Raw genomic sequence first — 20386 nt, 5'->3', positions numbered from 1 at the left:
CTGCCACATCTGTCCCGTGACAAAGTGGCCGCCGTAAGCTGCCCGATGCCTCACGGCATCACCAAGTCCCAGTTTATTTGGCCACGACTTACGTATCCTGTCACACGTGGCAGTGTGTTTGTAGTTATTTCTGTTCTTTGTCATCGTAAAAATAAATTCATTGGTACATCAGAACAAACCAGGCCAAGATGCTGACACTCCACAGATACCTCAGCGCCCTGTTAATGATTCTGGTCACCCTTCCAGAAGTTCGCCCAGCAACCAGTCGTCCTCCAGCGACCCCGGGCCCGGCGGGAGTGGACCCTGGAGACCGCAAGTGGGATGCGACGGGTACGCTCACGTCACCTCTCTGCCGGCCCCGGGAGGGACTTGCAGTGATTTGTTCAGAGGCATTTCCTGTGCGCCTGCTGTGCGTGGGCCATTGGGGGGGCGGAAAGGTGCCAGGTGGGCTTCAATGGGTCATGCCCAGGCCGGAAAGCTCACAGCTTCCATGTAGGTAGTGCTCGCTTGCCTGTATTCCGAGCTTGTCTGCTTTTTCTTTGTAATCGGGAACATCTTTCTGAACATGTGAAACTAAGGATTTGGGGCTCTGTGGCCATGCTCTGGGAGTTCCCCCTCACTTAGATTGCTGACGCGGAGTAAATCACAGCCTCACCTGAAAGTGCTTTTTCTCCGAAACACAGCCCAGAGTCAGGCGGGTTTAGTGTTTGACACATCTTTTCCTGCCCCCAGTAGAGGACAGTGGAAGGCTGCCTCCCACACGGGCTGAGGATCGTCTCTTGTAGTGTGTGCGCCCGATGTCCAGGTGGCAGCCGGCCTGGTGGAGCCCAAGGACGCTCCGGACCACGGAGACACTAAATTGACCGATTAACTAAAGGGAAACAGTCACACGCCTCCGGGAAGAAAGGGCGCTGCGGTTATGTGCTCCTGACAGCAGTGTTTCCGTGTGTTGCTTTGTGTCCGAGTGTCACCTCTGCCATGCTGGGTGACACATTTCGCCTAAAGAGCGGCCCGGTGGGACAGGAGGCTTTCACCTGGGAACAGAAGTGTCTCCCTAGAGCCCATTTCCTTCCGGTTTAGGCTTATTTATGTTGTAAGATTATATTGTTATATTTTGGGTTTTCATAAAGCTAAGTCCACCTAGGTTAGTTTCGATCCAATCAATCTTATTTTCTTTTCCATAAAAATTTTAAGGTAAAGATGTATCAGTGGCATGTGTTCTGGGCCCAAAAGAAGAGAAAACCAGAGCAGTGAGCGCCTCCTTAGCTTGTCAGGGACAAGTGGCCTGTCCCTGGACAGTCCTGTAACATCCTGGTGGCACCGGCTCTTCCTTCATCTGTGAATGGCCATCATCCACGTTCCTCCGTTGACTCCGGCGGGAAGCTCGGGTCCCCAGCTCCAGATGCGTGAGCTCCTGTGACAGGGCCGGGCCACAGGCATTGCGCTTCTCTCGGCCAGGACACAGCTTCTGCTGAGGACGGCCCCCTTGGTTGCCCATGTCGGAGCCAGCACATATGGGACATGTGGCGGACATCACAGTGACAAGGCCGTGCTCACTCAGCTCTGTGTCCTTTCCAGGTGCCAGTCTCCCCTGCTGCTCGAGCACCAGGGCCCCGGCCCTTTGGAATGTGAAGGAGCCAGAGAGCGGGAGGACACCATGGAAGGAAGCAGACACCCCGGTAATGAGGAGCCGCGCGGGGAGCCCGACCCCCACGCCCCTTCCTCCTGCTCCCTCTCCTCTCCTCTCCCGTCACTCGTTTACTCATTCATTCATTGATTTAATGCATGTTTGGTGAATGCCATCGTGCAACATGCTGCTGTGTCCCCTCGTCCCCCGATGTCATGGGGATGTGCTCCTGGTTGGTGGTGGTGCTTGTGGAAGTGGAACTTGCTGTCATGGTGGGTGTCCTGCCTACTCTTAACGGCATAACCATTGGCGAGACCAGAAAGTCCTAGAACCACAGTCTTGTTTATTTTTACTGATTTGGCTTCTGTGTTTGTTTGTTCTTTTGTTACACTAGAAATTAATCAACTCTTCTCTTTATGTGACAGAAACCAAATGGCACGGTCCACCCGCCAAAGTCCTGAGTTCCTATAAAGAAAGAGCCTTGCAGAAAGATGGAAGCTGCAAAGACTCCCCCAGTAAGCTTTCTCATGTAAGTCCTTTCTCCGTAAACTCACCTCCATATAGCCGCTGCGATGCTCTCAACACAGCAGTCATTAGGCTCACAGCATGTCCTTTACCTCCCAGGTCTCTTAGAGGTCAGGTAAAAACAGAAATAAAAAATAAATGAAAAGCTAAGATTTTTTTCTCTCTCCTTGATTTATCAAGAGCCTCACTCAAGGAAAGATCACACAGTAAATTACTGGCAGAGCCCCGAGTGCATCCCCAGCCTGCTGGTCCTTGATAATCCCACCTAATAGTTACTACGCCGTGGTCCTGTTTGAGTCTGTTAAGTGTCTGCTCTGGAGGGCGCAGCACAGCCCCAAAACCGAGCGGGGTGTGCAGGGAGTTCTTGCCCACGCTGGCTGGGAAAGGTGGTCAGTACAAATGAGTCCTGGCGATAAGCCAGGGGACGTGTGCATGGTGTCAGAATGATGTGGCGTTCTCTGGCTACTCTCCCCAATAGCCCCAAGGGCGAGACTGACAGGCTTGTTGCTCGATGAAACAGAAGTTTAAGGTAAACGTAAAAGCACGGATTGTTGGTTGTTGCCAAACAAGGTCACGTTTCCAAGCAGCTGTTTTTTAAAATGCACAGGTGAAGAAATTTTATGAGCTCCTGACTGGAGGTGTCTTTCCTCTTTATTCACGTGTCATTGGTGAGCTCTGCCGCTGAGTGTTAGCAACACATGTGACATGTGTCTGGTGTCTGGAGTCAGCTTTGCAGTAGCCGTTGAATTCCACATTTACAAATCTCGACAGTGGTTTAAGGAAAGGGAGGCAGGGTGGGAGTTGACTTGAGAATATCAGTGTGTGATGGAAAGGTCAAGGGGATTCGTGTAAGGATCTGATAGGGCTGAATGAAAGAAGGAAAGGCCAAACCACTTTAGAAGAACAGGGCATGGCTTGTTCTCAGGGTCCCAGGGCCCTTTGCTGAGATTCCAGGTCCTGTGAGTATCCCAGGCTGTGAAGACAGTTGGATGGGGACACCTATTCTGTTCTCTCTGCTTTTTGTCTCCCAGGGACCCCCAAAGTGCTCCTGTTTACTCTACAGAGCCCCATCTCCTTAGCCCTTGGGCACTCTCGGAGAGCTTGCTCAGGCCTCCATTGTGCGTTGTGGCTGCAGAGCATGTCATGTAGGCGATGTCACTGGGCCACGCATTAATCATGTGAGCCCAGTAATGTAAGCACAGAGGGGTGCTAAGTGATGGCCAAGGTCCTGCCACTGTGATGCACATCCGGGCCTTCTGCCCCAAACCCAGGGCTGGCACTGTAATTCGTCATAGAAGCAGTCTCTTGAGAAAAGGCTGCTTTTGTTAATTTCCTTATGCTTTCCCAGTTTATTGTTGATTATTTTCTGGTCAGTGACACCATGGCAATACTTTTGTGCTTCATGTGCAAATAATTGAACGAAAACCTGAAAAGATATCATCTAACTTACAATGAATTTTAGGAGAAATTTGCAATCAGGGACTTCAGCATAAAAGCAGGATATTTTTTCAAAGTAAATGCTATTGTTGGCTCACATTGAAGAGTAGAAAGGGTTCAGGTGAGTTCGTCTAGTCTGTAGCTTCGTGAGTCCGAGTGAGAATAATCATCTTCACAGGAGCAAAGTAGAGGACGCCTCCGATGTAGTGCAGCTCAGTCTCCGAGCACCACTGCAATAAAGCGGGTGTCAGTCAGTGAGTCACACGAATCTGTGCATATGCAAGTCATGTTTACACGATGCTGCCGTCCAGTGAGTGTGTGATAATGCCTAAAAAGGCAGTGTGCCTACCTTCATTAAAAACACGTTACTGCTAAAATGCTGTCACTGGAGCCTGCTGGGGAGTGGCTCTGCTAGACTAGCTCACTCAGGGCTGCGCAGACCTTCAGTCTGTAAAGAACAAGTATCTGCGAAGCGCAGGAAAGCGACGCATGCTAAATCCGTTTTTTTCCGTTTCTCTTTCCCTCAAGATCGGAGATAAGAGCTGCTCCAGCCACTCCAGCAGCAACACACTGTCCAGCAGCGCCTCCAGCAGCAGTGACGACAAGCACTTTGGGTCTGGGGACCTGATGGACGCGGAGCTGCTGGGGCTGACCTACATGAAAGGGGCCTCCACTGACAGCGGCATTGACACAGCCCCATGCATGCCCCCAGTGGCCCTGGGCCCCGGGCACCTGGCGGGCAGCAGGTCGGTGATCCACAGCCGGGCCGAGCAGTGGGCGGACCCCGCTGACGTCTCCGGGCCTGAGGACGAGCAGGCGAAGATGTTCGCGGTTCACAGCTACGCACCCGCCATCTCCGCCAGCGGTGCTGCTGCCGGCAGCATGGGCGACCTCAGCGAGATCTCATCCCATTCCAGGTAAGTACCTGCCACACTGCTGACCAGCACCTGCCTGTGCAGCCTGGGCACCCCATCGCCTGCCTGGTGGAGCTGCGGCCTAAGCTAGGAACAGTGTGCACAGGAGATAGGGCGTCACCTGTTTGCTCAGCTGTCTGACTTCAGATGAAGTTTTTGTCTCTAAAATCTAATTGTGAAATTGGCACATTAATAAGTCACTTGTTTGTGATTTTATTTTTCTCTCTCTTTATATTTGAAAGAAAACTAAATAGATATTAATTGCTGTAGGCAGGCCATTTACTCCCAATTCCATCTGTCTTCTAGGAGAAAAGAAGACTAGCTAAATTTAAAGGAATGCTGTTGTAACTATAGATGTTTAATACATAGTTATGAGTAGTTTTGAACTCCTGTGTGACACATGTCTGTGCAATGATTTTAAAACTCATTTGTGATTCCTGCATTCACAGACAAGGCAAAGAAATGCCCTGGTTCAGGCTTGGCTGTGGACCCCACACCAGCTGCCACAAGCATTGTCCCTCTTGTCGCATGGCCTCCCTGACTCAGCTCTGAGTTACTTACTACCTGCCTGTTCCCCAGAACTCTTCTAAAAGCTGGAGACAGTCTGATGAAACCGGTCACAGGAGTATCCTTCAGATACCTGGGGCCGTGGCGGGAGCGTTTCTCTGGATGGCGCTTAAACAGAGGTCACAGCGACAGCGCTTTGTGCTGCTCAGCTCTCCCTGTCACGGAGGCCAAGGTCATTCCTCCCCCTGTACCTGTTCCCTGTCCTCACGCAGCCAAGGCTAAGAAATAAGGACTTCACAGTTTCCATGTGTAGCTGCGGTGGACAAACCAACCTTAATCAGTGGGCAGGAGCCAAAGCAACTGTGATCACGTGTGCCAAGCTCACGTGCATGTCACAGGCTGTCTTCTATTGACGCAAAAACACGACAAAGGGTGTCCTTTTCATTGTTGACACGATGTGATATGTTCATGCTTACTGGAAAAGTTTTAAATGTGTAGGTAGTGGAAAATTATTTATGTAAAACGTGTGTGCTCACACACATGCTCACTGCTGCTTTTCTGCCTTCCTTTCCTGTCGATATCATCACGAGTGTCTTAGCATTTTTGTCATTTGAAGGCACTTCTGTACAAGTTAAAGAAAACTGCAGGCTAAGGGAGTGTTTTGGTTCCTGTCACTGAAAAGTCCAGACTGTCAGAGGTCAGCAGTCACTCAGTGTCACCCAAGTCCAGGTCCCTCCTTGCTTAGGCTCCATATGACACCCCCTGAAATCTCAGTTGATGGTGGCTGTGTCGCCTGCAGCCTCCTTCCTGTGCTTGTGCTCCTGTCACAGGAAGAAGGGTGGCTCTGCTCTCATTTCTGCAGAAACCCCTCTAAAAGAATATGTCTCCTCTTAGTCCGTTGGCCTGAACCACTGTGTTGGGGGTACCGTTGTGTAAGGCAGAGCCTGGAGACAATCCCACCAAACCTGCAGATGGAGAACTGTGAAGAGTGCCGCTTCCCCAGAAGAAAACCGGGGTGTTGTCTCACCAGGAGAAGGGGGAGCAGATACCAGAGAGGGGAGGGTCCGAGGGAGCCTAGGACGTAGACATCATTTTTAAAACAGACATCATCAGTTCCCTACTTATTTTACTTAAAACACATTTATAATAAATAAAGAATATGCGTTATCAGTGACTTTAGCTACCTAAATTATTTCGGGGACCATCTTGGGATTTTATGGCCTTCTCCTGCCTTGTTCAAAATTTAGATTTGTAAAGCAGCTGATGTCGTGATATCTTGTCAGACAAATGCAATTTTGAATTACTATTAAGGAAAGTTTCTGTGGAAACTGCTCTCAGCACATTCGTTTATAAATAGAGGCAATAGATTTTCTTGAATACCTTAACCATTCATTAACCTAACAGTTTAGACTACTAGAAAGTGTATAAAGTGCTAGATGGACTATCTGAGTGATTTTACTTTTTTCCACCACATTGAATTGAATGTGTGCACGGCTGTTATGGAAATGACAGACGTTGAGTGAGTGGGTCCCTTACCACCTGGCTGTCTTTTTCTCGCAATTCTTAGTTGACGGTGACTTTAAAGCCACATTTCAACTTATATCATAGGCTTTTGCTCAGTATGAAATTCAGTCATTAAATTGAATTTTTTGAATATTTTTTTCTGCCTGCCTCCCTCCTTGCCCCATGCCACAGAGGTGTAGGGAAAGTATTTTTAAGTTTTTAAAAGATTTTAAATTTTTAAATATTCAAATATTTTTAAGTATTAAATATATTAATAGTTTATATTTAAAATAAGATTTAAAATCTCTGAGTTGAGGTAGAAGGAACTTTGCTCATATGAGTACAAGGGACCAACCTATCAAAGTTGTGCTGAGATTCCACAAACTCTGTGATACAGGGCCAGACTGGGGCACACGTGTCCATGCTGGTGACTGTCATCAGCCCCATACTTTCCTTTTCTGTTTCATTTTGGTGGCATGCGTCCACTCAGAGCTGAGGCCCACTGCCCACAGTGACTGGAGCGGCCCAAGTAGCAGATGAGCAGAGTAAACTCTTCCAGGGGCTGACACGCGTGCTGCCCGCCCAGGCTGGAGCACTGTATTCTGTCCCATGTTTGAGTTCCTTCTTAGCACTCACTAGCTGAAATCATTTGTGCTGATTGTGTATCTGCCCCCGACAAGAATGTGTTTATTAGTGGTTCCATTCACTAGGGCCGTCAGTGTTTTGTGATTAGAGGCTGAAAGGTTCAGCCCGTCTTGCTCACTGTGTCCACACACTTAGTGCAGTTCCTTATGCGTGGTCGTCATGGAATGAAAAACTGTGAATGAAAGAAGGAACTACAAGAAGAGAGCATGGTGAACGCCTAGTGATTGAGGCAGTAAGCTAGTGCAGGGACAGCCTGGAGAAGGAGGCGGCCCTGGGCTCAGCTATTCCCAGCTCACAGATCAATATACGGCATCCTCTTAATATGCTAATTCTGCTTTCCCACCACCGGCACCCACCACCCCCCTCCAGACCCAACAACACATGCACACTTACTTCCCGGCAGCCATCCAGGAAGAAAGCAAGTACAGAAATATACATATAGTAGGAGCCAGGATTATACTGAGGAGGCGGAAGGAGGGCTTAACGCTCTTTAGGACAAGCTGCAGTGGTGTGCGGACAAACGGGTAGGGTGGAGGGGTGTGCACGGAGTCATCCATTAAGCACGACAAGCTATATCTCGCCTACTTTCTCCCACTGCTCCATTCTTTTAATTCAGAAACCCATTTTTTCTTGCTGCGAGGGCAGGGCACTTAGATAAGAGCTCAGAATACAAAGCAGTATTCATATTAGCCTAGCCAAGGTTTTGCAAAGTGAAATAAATCAACTGCAAAAAAAAGAAAAAGAAATCTATGTTCAGGCTTCTCCTGCAAACGGCTCATGTGATTATCTGATATTTATCATTATTCGTGTCATCATACCCTTCTCTTAGTACAAATGATTGGCAGTGAAACTCTAAAATAAGAACGTTTGTCTGGAAGGAAAGGATTCGTGAAAAGCATCTAGAATGTTTACCAACCTTAGAGAAAACTTTTATGATGATGTTACTACTGCTAAACACACTTTTGTTATATGCTTGTTAAACGGTTTCAGTAAATTTGTTCTTAGAGTTTTCACTTTAAAATATTTTGCTTTAAAATATTTTAATCAAGTCTGAATTAGAAAAATATCTTTGATAAGACAAATGGAAGAACTCACAGGGTTTGTGACCATGCTATCATTATTCACAACACGTTCTCCGAAAATGTTCAATTTGGTTGTTCCAGGGAGGAACTGTGAGCAGCTTACGCAGCATATTGACTGTGCCAGACTCTGGGTTCCCTGGACTTGAACTATGAAGCTTCTTGGGGAAAATCAAAGTCTTCAAAATGCACGATGCCCGTGGTAGCTAACGGCAGTGCAGTCACTCACTGGCCCCCGCGGAGGAACTTAAGCCACAAGCATTCCGGGACAATTGGGCAGTTAGAATATGGACTGTATATTGGTATCCAGTCTGATAGTGTTACTAATGCCTGAGATCCTGAGTGTGACAGTCACATGGTTACTGTGTGGGAGAATGTCCTTATTCTTAGGACACATATACTGAAATATAGGAGCGTGAGGTCCTAAGGTTCGCGCCAGTCCTCCCATGGTTGAGAGGCATCTCCGCAGGGAGAGGACTAATGCAGGTGTAGCAGGTAGTAACCCTAAGTGAATGGAGATGAAGGGCACATGAACGATAATCTGCTGCTTTTATACCTTTTCTGTCCATCTGAAGTTCCTCAAAATAGAAAGCTTGGGGAAGAAACACAGGCCTTCGGAGCGCATTGCCTACACGTGGAGTTTTCATGTCACATGTTTACTAGTTGGCGTGCGCCCAGTAAATGGCCCCTTAGCTCCTTCTGTGCCTGCTCACGCCTTGCTTACCCCTTGGGTCGCTATAGACATGGGAAGGCAGTGAAGGCCCCTCCCCCAGAGCCCACACAGCCTAGAGCCCGACCTGCGGCAGGCTCGGGTCACACGCAGAAGCCAGACCTACCCCAGTTCCTGAGCTGCTTCCTGGGAACACATGAGGGGGTTGTTTGTTTCGTTGTAATTTCTCAAATACCACAGTGTTTCCAACGTGCAAAGACCCCAAAATGGGTCAGTTTATTTTGTCGCCTTATTTCCTTTGGAACCTCCTTAAAAAGTCCATCCTAATATCATTCTTAATTTGAGACTTTTTTACTTCCTCCATTGATTGGTACTTACTTGCTTTGTACATAGGTTTTCCAGTAACAGTATGTGCTAATCAGAGGTTTCAGAGTAAGATTGTCTTTCCTCAGACTGGGGAGCTTGCCGCCTCAGGAATCCTGTGGAAAACTCTTTCGATATCAAGGACTCCTGCTCATGAATGATTCCTTCACACATCACTTTTCAAAAATTAACTACTTAATTTAATATAATGCTTACCCTGTGCTGGGCACTAATCTACGTGTTTCACTAATAATAACTCAGAGAATCTTCAAGACAACCCTTTGAGTTAGACACTGTTAAATTCCCACATTACAGACTGGAAACTGAGGTGAAGGCGCCTGCCCGGGGTCTCCCACTGCTAAGTGACAGAGCTGCCATTGTAACCCGGGCAGCCTGGCTCAGAACCCTGGAAGCACACTTGTGTGTCAGGTTTTATGGAAGGGAAACTTACCTGCTTTTCTGAACTCTGACAGAACTGTAATTTCAACATTTAAGAATTTTCGTATTTGTAAAGTAATCCCTGATCTCTGTTTTCATTCATTTTTCATAAAACATTGTTGATCATCCCAGATTTAAAAAGGTCTTTAGGCTTATATTTCTAGGGGTGGTCATACGGGTATGTCGGGTGGGCGCTGGGGAGCAGAACGGCTTGGTCCGACACCATGTGGGGCACAGCTTACAGGTAATGCCCTGGCCGCTTTCCAAGGTGTTTACAGACTTGCCACCCCCGCCAGCAGCACAGGGCACCCATTGCTCTCAGTTCTGGCCGACACTGGGCATTCTTTATCAGGCGTCCCCTGTTTGCCCATCTGATCAGTGTATTGTCATGTTCTGTTAGGGTTGGCACTGGCATTACCTTGGGGCAGCCGAGGTGAACCCTTGTCTTATGTTTACTCGCCATTTGAGTTTCCTCGCTTTAGAAGCACGCGTTTAAGTGTGATGCCCATCTTTCTATTTCCACTGATGTGCATTTAGCGTCTTTCCGGCCCTGGACATATGGCCCACACATGAGCACTCTGAGCCCAAGGAATCCGAGGCGCTCTTGCCTGGCACCTGTAGAAAGACAGCCATCTCAGCCTCACTCTGCTCGGTTATGCTCACAGAGCAGACAGGAGCAAAGCACTGTGCTGTGAATGGCACCAGGCTGGCCCTGCTGAACCTGGCTGTTCTACAGCTTTTGTCTGTTTTTTCCCCAGCGGCTCGCACCACTCAGGGAGCCCTTCACCTCACTGTTCTAAAACCGCTGGCTCTCTGGACACGTCCAAAGTCTACATCATGTCTCAGAGCAGCGGCCCACAGCTCCCTGGGTCCATGTCCAAGGCCTACCACCGCCAAGGGGCAGTGAACAAATACGTCATCGGCTGGAAGAAGTCGGAAGGCAGCCCACCGCCCGAGGAGCCCGGAGTGACTGAATGCCAGGGGTAAGGCCGCTGGCGGCTCGAATTTGGGCACCTGTACAGCTCGGGGACTGACTAAGCAATGGTATTTCCCCCAACAGAATATAGTTTCTAAAAGAGAATAATCCGGAAACATCTGTGTACAACTCTTTAAATGTTGACATTTATATTTCTCTTTAACAGTCTTCTCTTGCCTTGATTTTTGCATATCAATTTAAATTTCTGTTCTTTGTCTTATATTCGAAAAGCTGCCTACATAGAAAAGCCATGGTGATGTGCCATTGATGGTGTGAGTCTAGAGTCTGAATAAACAAGTTCAAGGACAGTTTGAATTCCCAGAGTCCGTGTGCATTTCTTAAAGTCGCTGTGTTAAGTGACATCAGAAAAGAAAAAGCATCTTCCCCAATTTCAACATGACAGTAATTTCCCTTTCAGTTGTAAGGTTTTGTGGGGGCAGGTAGGGGGCTGGTGTTTTGGATCTCTTTGAAAAAAGAAAAGAGAAAAAATACTGATAACTTATTATATGTGTGAAAACTATGCTAACACCTCTTTGAAGAGAAAAGTAAAGAAATCACATTTCAAGATTGCAAAGCAAGGCAACTCAGAGCTATTTTAAAGGACAGCATTAAAAACAAAACTCACGCCCACTAAATTATGAAGCCCTTGTGTTTTTCTGTGTCTGCACGTTCTGACAGTGTCCCCAGACATGGGGGTACATACCGGGGGGGTGATAGTGACTTTCAGAGAGCTCTTCTAGGTTTTATGCTTGGTTAATGAACTAGTATCACTTTTTTCCCTTAAAAATGATCCCACCTGTTAAATATATCTAGTTCTAAATGAAAAGTAATTTTAGGTCTAAAATTGAACATGGAATCTGTTAAAAAAAATCATCATGTCAATAATTGCAAATGAGTTATTCAGAAGGTAATTTTATAGTGATAACCAGGCTTTTTATCATAAATGCAAATGTCCTCATGATAATGTTGGTATTTCTAATAGAGTCTTCTGTGTATGTCACAGAAATTCATTCTAAGCCTCTTAAGTCCTGTGAAATATTTGTAGAAGCATTTCGCACATTGGTGTAAGCACTGTGTTTCTGCAAAGGGCCCCCTTGAAGAGTCAGGAAAAGGGGAAAAGAAGCCCATTGGGACATTTTCACTCAAGATCCCACCCCCACCCGCCAACCCCCACCCCCGAGTATGTGCATTTTAACACACTGGTTTGATGACACTGCCTTTCAGAAAAGGAGAGGCCTCATCAGGAATATTGTAAGGGGAGGGTTTGCATTTCTGGGTAGCAGTCTTACGTCCCCTGGTCACACAAGGTTCGTGCTGGGATCCAAACGCAGGCCTCCCAGGCCTCAGGCCAGGTCTCTTGGCTGTGTTGGGCTCAGCCTGGCAGGTACAGCAGGCAACCCAGGCCTTTTCCAGCCAAATAAAGTGCTTCTAAAGCAAGGAAACACTATTTCATGTGGCATCTGCCATCACACAAGACTGAACCAACTATATTTAAGATTTAGTCAAAACAGTGTTTTACCAAATCACTGAATGATTTGCTTAGAAAAATATCAGCCAAGTGTAGGGTGTTTGTACCACTCAGAATTAGAGAATTAATATCTCATTGATTTCATAAAATATAAAACCCGTTGTGCCCTCTAGAAGTGCCCCATAACTCTGAAATGCCCATTATTTTAAAAACCATGTTGTAGAGCCCTCGTTGATTGTTTTTGCCAATAATATAACCTTATGTCTTAAAACACAGCAGCTAACGGGATTACACGTTCATTACTTGTTAGCAGCCCTGAGTGGGTGCCTTGGGTGTGTGCACAGTTGGTCCACTTTTCTCCTTAGCCGTTCTCATCCTCCAGGAAACCCATCGGCTCATGGTTCCAAAACCAAGTGGGTCTCTAGACATATCCCTCAGCCATGGTCAACACTGTGCTGTGTTTACCCCGTGAGAAATTACAATGGGCACTGAAGGTGCAGAGCTAGTGAAGCCCCAGGCCCATTTCAGGAACACCTGGTCTGAGGTAGGCGAAAAGGCGTAGAAATTACTCGCTGTTCCATAAGCAGTTCACAGATAGAAACACTGTTGTATAGATTACGCAGGCATCGATTGTAAGAGAAGGCGGCCGGTGTTTAGTGGCCCCTTTCCTGATTCGTCCTCTTGGAATAGCCCCTCCTCCTGTATTCTCTGTGTAAGTGGTTTTCTTGTCTAATTAGTCACCGCCTGGCATTTCCATCGCCATCCCCCAGTCTCACTGACCCTCCCTCCTTAGTGACCATCACCTCGTCCCACGTCTGTGGCCTCAGCTCCGCCTCCCCAGGTCCTGCCATCTGGGCGCAGGCTGCCACATGACTCCCTGCCTGGTCTCTGTCCCTGCTCCAGCCCTCCATCCACCTTCCACATCGGACCCCGAATGGGTTCTCCCCAGTGTTCAAAGCTTGCTTGCTTCTCTGTTTATATTCTTTCTAAGCTTTAGATTCTTCAGGGACCAGCTTAGCATAGCATCTCTAACCCTCCCGATTTGCCCCAGCCTGCTTCCCAGCCCCATCTCCCCCCTGACACTCCTAGGAGCCCTACCTGCACTGCCTCACGTGAGCAGCTCTGGCTCAGGCCTCTGTGCCTCCACTCGTGCAGTTCCCTCTGCCTAAATGTCCTTCCCAAGTTTCTGAGGCCACCACCCTCCCGAGCTGCACCTCTCTCTGCTCCTCTAGCCCAGCTTTATGACCTCTGACCCCTACATACCCCAAGACCAGGTCCTCCGGGAGCACCTGCCCTGCTCACCGCCACTCCTGGTGACAGCCCCAGAGGACACCCTTGGAGCATATTGATTGACACATCCTTTGGCACATTTATTAAAATTACTAATTTAGCAGAAAAGGCTGGTGATTTTTATTCAAACACATAGGGAAACTAGAATAGCACATTTTAATAGTAATTACAGCTGACCCTTGAACACAGGTTTGAACTGCCAGGTCCATTTACATGCACATCTTTTTCACCTTATAAACATGACATAAACTTACAGTATCGATAAATGCACACAGTACTGTAAATGTATTTTCTCTTCCTGATGATTTTCTTGGTAACATTTTCTTTTCACTAGCTGACTTTATTATAAGAATACAGTATATAATACCTATCGTGTTTCCCCCAAAATAAGACCTAGCTGGAGAATAAGCCGTAGCATGATTTCTCCAAGATATGAAGGGCACGCACCCCTCACATGAGGGTTTTATGACCTGTTTCACATAACATACAAATTACGTGTTAATCCACAGCTTATGTTATTGATCAGCACCCCTAACCCCTACATTGTTCAGGGGTCAGTTGCAGAGGTGTCTGATTTTATCCACGCAGTTATTGCCAGGCCCTGGGGTTTTGTCCCTTCCATCTCTCCCACAGCACATAGGTGCTCCTGAGAACCTCCCAACCCCACTCTCAGGTCAGAGGCTGGGCACTGCTTAGAGGCACTCTTCACCAAACCTCAACTGTTCTTTCCCTCTGTGGCTTTTGTGCAAAGCCCACCAGGGTCATGGGTTCCTCTTGTGGTCCGCGTTTTCATGTCATGCCATTTCACAAGCCAACCAAATCTTTAGTCGCATTTTAAACATTTTTAAAAGCTGCTTTCACAGCCCCTGTTTGTTCATGTTGTCAGCGTTCCTGGTGCTTCCAGAACTGAGACCTAGCCCAGGAGTAAAGCAAAAGCCATAGAGATTTCCAGAGAAATCCTTGTTAATTTCGAGCATGTCTGTGTGAGTTTCTTATTCTGATAACTTCCCAGTGAGCCTTCACACTGTGACAAGATGGCCTTGCTTTGAAATAGTCATCTCAGTGACACACGACATCATACAGGTCACCCTCTGGTGCCTGCTGCCCTGGGCCATGCATTCCTAGAGCCTTATGTTTCAGATCGCGTGGCAAAGACCGTTCACCTCCACCGACAAGACTTCCAGTACAACCACTGATAATTCACTGTGTCTTCAGGAACGTTTGGTTGCTCAGATTGCATTTCCAGAGGAAACCTTTTAGAAACGACCTCCAGTTTTCTCTGTGGAAAAGAGCTGAAAACAATAATTCAGCTAGACAGTCTTTTGTTGTCCATAAATCCATTTTTATATACTGATAATTAAGGGAGACAGCTGCTTTATTTATCCAAACAGCTTTGCGGAATTGCTGGTAATAAAACATGCTTGGCACACGCCTGAATTGATTACTGTTAAACTCCGGGCTCCCTCGGGGGGCTCGCTCTCTGATGCCTGGGTGAGACACGGGGTGTGGCTGGCTGTCCAGCCTCAAGAGAAAGGTTCTCACGTTTCTGAGAAGCACGAGGACATACGATACTCTCTGATGAATTATTGCAACTGTGCTTTCTGACACAGAATAGGAATGGAAAGGTACAGCCTTACTTTTAAAAGCTGGCTCCATTTTTTCTCATCCGGGGCTTTGGGGATCTGATTGGTTTCTGAATTATTCAGAAATCTAACTTTGCAGTTGAGCTCATTTCACAAATAGACATGGGAATCTGGGGCAAATGCCGCAAAAGTGAATTGACCTAACAGTTGAGTTGTGCGTATGTGTATATGGTTGTTGAAAATAGTTATGGGACTTTAATTCTTAATGCTACAGGCACTTGACACACAGACTGACCACTGCTTCTCATCCCCCTTCTGGTTTGTTCCAACAGGCTGTACGGAGAGATGGATCTCATGTCCACAGCAAGTCAACATCAGACGGTGGTGGGAGACGCTATCTCAGAAACTCAACACATCCTGTCAAAAGAAGATTTTGTGAAATTGATGCTTCCTGATAGCCCATTAGTGGAGGAGGGGAGAAGAAAGGTCAGTGGCATTTGGGGGCTTTGAAACTTCTAGAAACACTAAAGGAAAATCTAAAGAGACTTGAGGATTCCCAGAATACTCCCGTCTGTGTTATCTTGTGATCCCACCAATAGCTCTGCACACGGCTGGCTATTTTCAGTATTTATTCTATCCAGAAGCAAAGCGAGCCTGGGAGAGGCTAGGCAGGGCCACTTTCCAGAATGGACAGAGGGAGCTAGAGTCTGGCGGGCCTGGCCTCAAATCCCAGCTGCAACAACAAGCAGCTTTGTGACTTTGTACCTTGTCCGCCTCTGTAAAAAGGAGACAGATAATCAGTGAACTACAGAGGTGTAGCAAATATAAGAAATAACATGGGCAGAGCCTCGTATGGTGCCTGGACATAACAGGTGACCGGGAGCAGTAGCTATTAAGATTCACACCACCTGACTTTGGCTGTAGAACTGCACCCTCTGCTCCAAGCTGCCCTCTCAGAGGTAATCCTGTTCCAGGACCGGGCAGGAGTTAGATCCTGTACTGCCTGCCGCTGTCACACATAGGCTGGAATTGGACTGTGCCATATGAATTATGCTGCAATCACGAGGGAAGGCCCCACATTTGCCTTACCTGCCACCCTCGTGTTCAAGGTCCCTAGCTAACATTAGATTCCCTTACTGCCCTTACTAGCTTTAGTGTCATTACTATTACAGTCTCCTAAGCCACTTTGCTAAATAATAGAAAGTTTTAAAAGGGACTTACAGGTAATTCAGTACAATCTCCTCTTTTTGCACATAACTGAGGCCCCAAATGGTGAATTGTGAAAGTCACATAAATATTTGGTGGAATCCAGATCTTCTTGCTTCTTAGCCAGCGCGCTCTCTTGTCCAAAGTTAAAACAAGGAAAAAATTTCTGGTCTTAACTCTATGGACCATGATTGGGCAAACATCAAGTCCTGTGCGTGTGCCTTCCCTGTAATAAAACGTCCTGCCTGGGATGTAGCACAGCCCTCTAATTAGGCAGTGCCTCAGGGCTGCTGTACTCCGATGTGCCTGTAATCTCCTGTGAAGCACCTGCCCGCCCTGTGAAAGGGGGATCCCAGAAGAACTCCGTGGTAACGAGTCTTTGTTTCTAGCTTGTATCGGGTCCTGCGCCATCCTTAGAAGTATGGATGCAGACTTGTACATGAGTGCAAGTACAAGCGCTAGTAGCTTTTCCTTTACTAGGAATGAACTTCTCCTTGACCGTGTATGGGCTTTTTCCTGCTAAGACAAACCACCTCCTTTCCACAGTGTAAATTTAACTTTGTAGTCCCACACTCTGCAGTTCTCATTCATCAGTCGGACAGACTTGACAAAGTGGAAGGAACGCATACAATAGAAATATTTTTAGCTGTCTCGCTGCATTCACAAATGTAAATAGCCAGTTCTATATTTGTTTGATGCAAACATTCTGGCTTTTACCATTGTTTATATAAAAGGAATGTGGCTCAGTGTGCAGAAGTAGTTGGAAATTCAGATTTCTTTCTTTTTTTGGGGGGTATTTGGCTACTTGCTTCTTTTGTAAGACTTTTCCTTCCCCCTGTGTGTGATTTAACAGAATAATTTTAATGGTGCCTTTAAATATGGTCATGATCAGTTATTAGAATTAAAGTGAGTGGTATTTTAAAGTAAACAATAATATTTTACTGATTTAATTGTTCTTGAACCTGTTTGTATGGCCACCAAAGCCACAGTGTTCAGAATAGTTTTACTACATAGGTTACACTGAACCTCCTATACAGTTGATTGGTACAGAAATTGCCTAATATTAAAATGTAGTCATTTCTCATTAAAATCAAGCCAGCACTGTGTGTGGTTTTGCATAACTGCCGGCTGAAATGGCAACTTCCTGTATTTCCAGGAGCTTCCACTGCTCTAAGGCTACCGAGGTACCATTTAACACTTCAGAATTAATAAAGCCCTGCACGTCTAATTCGGTGATACTATTTCACAGAATGTCACAGGAGGAATCCTTCAAGTCCCTTAAGGGCACCTGTGCCTGGGTGACCCGCATGCCTGGGGTGGCATTCCTGAGCCAACCCCCGCCTGCCTGGGGGAAAACTGCAGCCAGATCACAGAGCTGTGTGAACCCAGCGGCTTCAGTGAAGTCAGCTGCATGCTCTCAGCCTTTAATGTCTGTTTCCCCCTCCGCTCCCCTCTCCATATTTAAACCCCTAGTTCTCCTTCTACGGGAACCTGTCCCCTCGCCGCTCGCTGTGCCGCACCCTCTCAGACGAGAGCATCTGCAGCCATCGCAGGGGCTCGTCCTTTGGCAGCTCCCGAAGTTCGGTGCTGGACCAGGCCCTGCCCGGCGACGTGCTGTTCAGCACCACGCCACCCTACCGCAGCGCGCGGCCCCCGCGCACCCACGCGCCCAGCCTGGGCAGCCTGCGAAGTAAGTGGGGGCGAAGCAGCTGGGGGTGGGGCGCCCGACAGCGGGGCTGAGAGGCTGGCTGCTGCCTGCGGAGCTTTGCGGGGAAGGGGGTGGTTCGCTAATTTTTAAAATATATACCGTTTGGTGGTGTGTGTTCTTTTCTTTCTTTTTTAATATGATAAAAGCCCCCAGGGTGGATATTTTTTAGAAGTTAAACAATACTACCAATTTTGAAGAAAATTGGAAAACCCATATGAAACATTTTTATCAAGTAAAATAGTGAGCTTTATACCATATCTCAGCTATTACACCCATAAAGAAAAAATGTCTAAAACCCGATTTGATAAAGAAAAAACATATACTGGGGTGGGGGAGCGGGTAGATTTTTTGGTGGGCAGGGAGCAACAAGGAAAGTTTGGCTTTCTCGCCTTCTGTTTCTCCTTGAGTTAATTCCTGGCCATGCGCAAGGTGGCTGGTGGATCAGGAGACCGTGTGGGGACCAGACTTCCCCTTGGGCTGGGCGTCCTGTGCTCCGTGTCCCTCCCGTGTACTCCAATTTAGGGACACTGGTCGACTAGATACTTTGTAGATGATAGTTCTTAACATCCTAAAGCCCCGATTTTTACATAATGTCAGTTCCTTATTAAAGTGTCAGTGTTTAAGGATGGTTTTTTACATTAGCTTTATTTCGTTTCTTCATAGTTAATTTCTGTTGTACAGAAAGAATGGGGATTTAATCAGAAGTGTATTCATTGTCAGGTATTTTTTAACTTCCATCCTAGACAGCACTATCTTTAAAACCAATTTGAACTTCATAATTCATATAGACGTCCTGGGCTAAATGAAATAAAGGTTCTAATAATGTTGCTAATGTCTAACATAATTAGAAATGAACCTTATACCATAAAATTTTTAATCGGTTTCTTTAAGTAGCATAATACCCTGCCTATATTTGCTTAAATTGAAGAAACCTTTAAACTTCTTCATAACGATATGACAGGTCAGACAGGCGTATTCTAATACCCTAATATAAATGTTTTTCCTTTTTATTGTAAATAGGTAACTTTAATGTCCTCTTAAAAAGCTTTTGTAAAACAAGTAAAACTAGGTTTTTGCAAATGTTATTTTAGTCATTTGAAATTCGTGAAATGTATGACATATGTATTAATGTAGTACATTGTACCCTTCGTTTGCTTCTGTGTGGAAGAGATGTATCTTTTTTTTTTTTAGCTTCACTTTTTAAAAACTATTTTTAGAGCATTTTTAGGTTCACAGCCAAATTGAGCAGAAAGCACAGAGAGGTCCCATGCACCCCCGACCCCCCACACTCACAGGCTCCCTCACTGTTAACATCCCTCACCAAAGTGGTACATTTGTTAAACCCATGACCTGCACTGAGACATCATTGTCACCCAAAGTCCATAGTTTCCATTAGAGTTGCTGTTGGTGGTGTACATTCTATGGGTCTAGACAAATATCTAATGACATGTAACCATCATGATAGTGTCACAGAATAATTCACGTCCCTGAAAGTCCTCTATGTCCCACCTGGTCACCCCTCTCCCCCCCTCCCCCTTCACCCCTGCAACCACTGCTGTTTTCACTGTGTCTATTTTTTTTTTTTGCCTTTTCCAGAATGTCATATAGTTGGAATAAAACAGGATGTAGCTTTTTCTGATTAGCTTCTTTCACTTAGTCATAGGCGTTTAATGCTCATTTGTTTATAGCGCTGAATAATATTCCATTGTCTGGATGGGCCACAGTTTGTTAACACATCGCCCGCTGAGGGACTGCGTCCTTTTTAGTATGTTCGCAGTATGGAGACACAGCTAGGAAACAGGCAGGATGCACTGTTGTCACTGCAACATCACTTCCGGGTTCAGACTGTCTCACTCGTCCTCACTGTTCCTATCTCCAGGAAAAGCAGTAAGCATGGCCTTGCAGTTCGCTGTTTCTAATGAAACCTTCTTTCTTGGCAGTGTGACTTTTCCAATTTCTATACTTAACAAATGACTCAGAAAAATTTCTCCAGGTTTCGTGGGTAAAATGAAAAACTGTAAATGAAGGAGCTAGAAGTAATTTGTATTGCTGTGTCTTCCCCAAAAATCTTCTGGTTCCCTCCACCCTGCCCAGGGGGGTTCAGCCTCGAGGCCCCTCTGGAGGGCCTTGGTCTCCCACACTCACTTGTGTGGTTCTGGATTTTGCACAGACTCAAGATGGACCTGAGCCGTGTGTCTCTCTCGTGGTCCCAGCAGAGCCTCTGTGGGGCCTTAGTGCCCTGACAGCAGTTGGGCAGCCTGAAGCAGGAACCCACAGGCTGAAATGTGAGCTCTGATGCTGAGCAGGTGTGTGTGGGCGACCTGCGAGCATCTCTGATTGCCCAGGTGCTTCTCTCAGCTGCTCAGAGACTTCGCTGTGCATTAAAACCTGGAGTGGGGACTGGTTCTGTCGAAGCTTCTCGCACGGGATGGCTGAGTAGCTGTAGA

General features: G+C 46.7%; 1 protein-coding gene across 1 annotated transcript in view; it reads left to right on the top strand.

The window, feature by feature from the left end:
* SIPA1L2 (signal induced proliferation associated 1 like 2) overlaps positions 1-20386 on the top strand; it is a 94586-nt gene that overhangs the window by 52563 nt on the left and 21637 nt on the right. The window contains exons 10-16 of the mRNA XM_019665836.1: positions 250-330; positions 1579-1679; positions 2053-2156; positions 4118-4506; positions 10467-10691; positions 15358-15511; positions 17705-17921. Coding sequence (XP_019521381.1) covers positions 250-330; positions 1579-1679; positions 2053-2156; positions 4118-4506; positions 10467-10691; positions 15358-15511; positions 17705-17921 — 1271 coding nt within the window. The remainder of the gene's footprint in view (positions 1-249; positions 331-1578; positions 1680-2052; positions 2157-4117; positions 4507-10466; positions 10692-15357; positions 15512-17704; positions 17922-20386) is intronic.

This window comes from Hipposideros armiger, unplaced genomic scaffold (assembly GCF_001890085.2).
Source record: "Hipposideros armiger isolate ML-2016 unplaced genomic scaffold, ASM189008v1 scaffold_454, whole genome shotgun sequence".
Classification (NCBI taxonomy): domain Eukaryota; kingdom Metazoa; phylum Chordata; class Mammalia; order Chiroptera; family Hipposideridae; genus Hipposideros; species Hipposideros armiger.
Note: the sequence above shows the minus strand (reverse complement) of the source record. Positions and strands in the feature narration are given on the sequence as shown.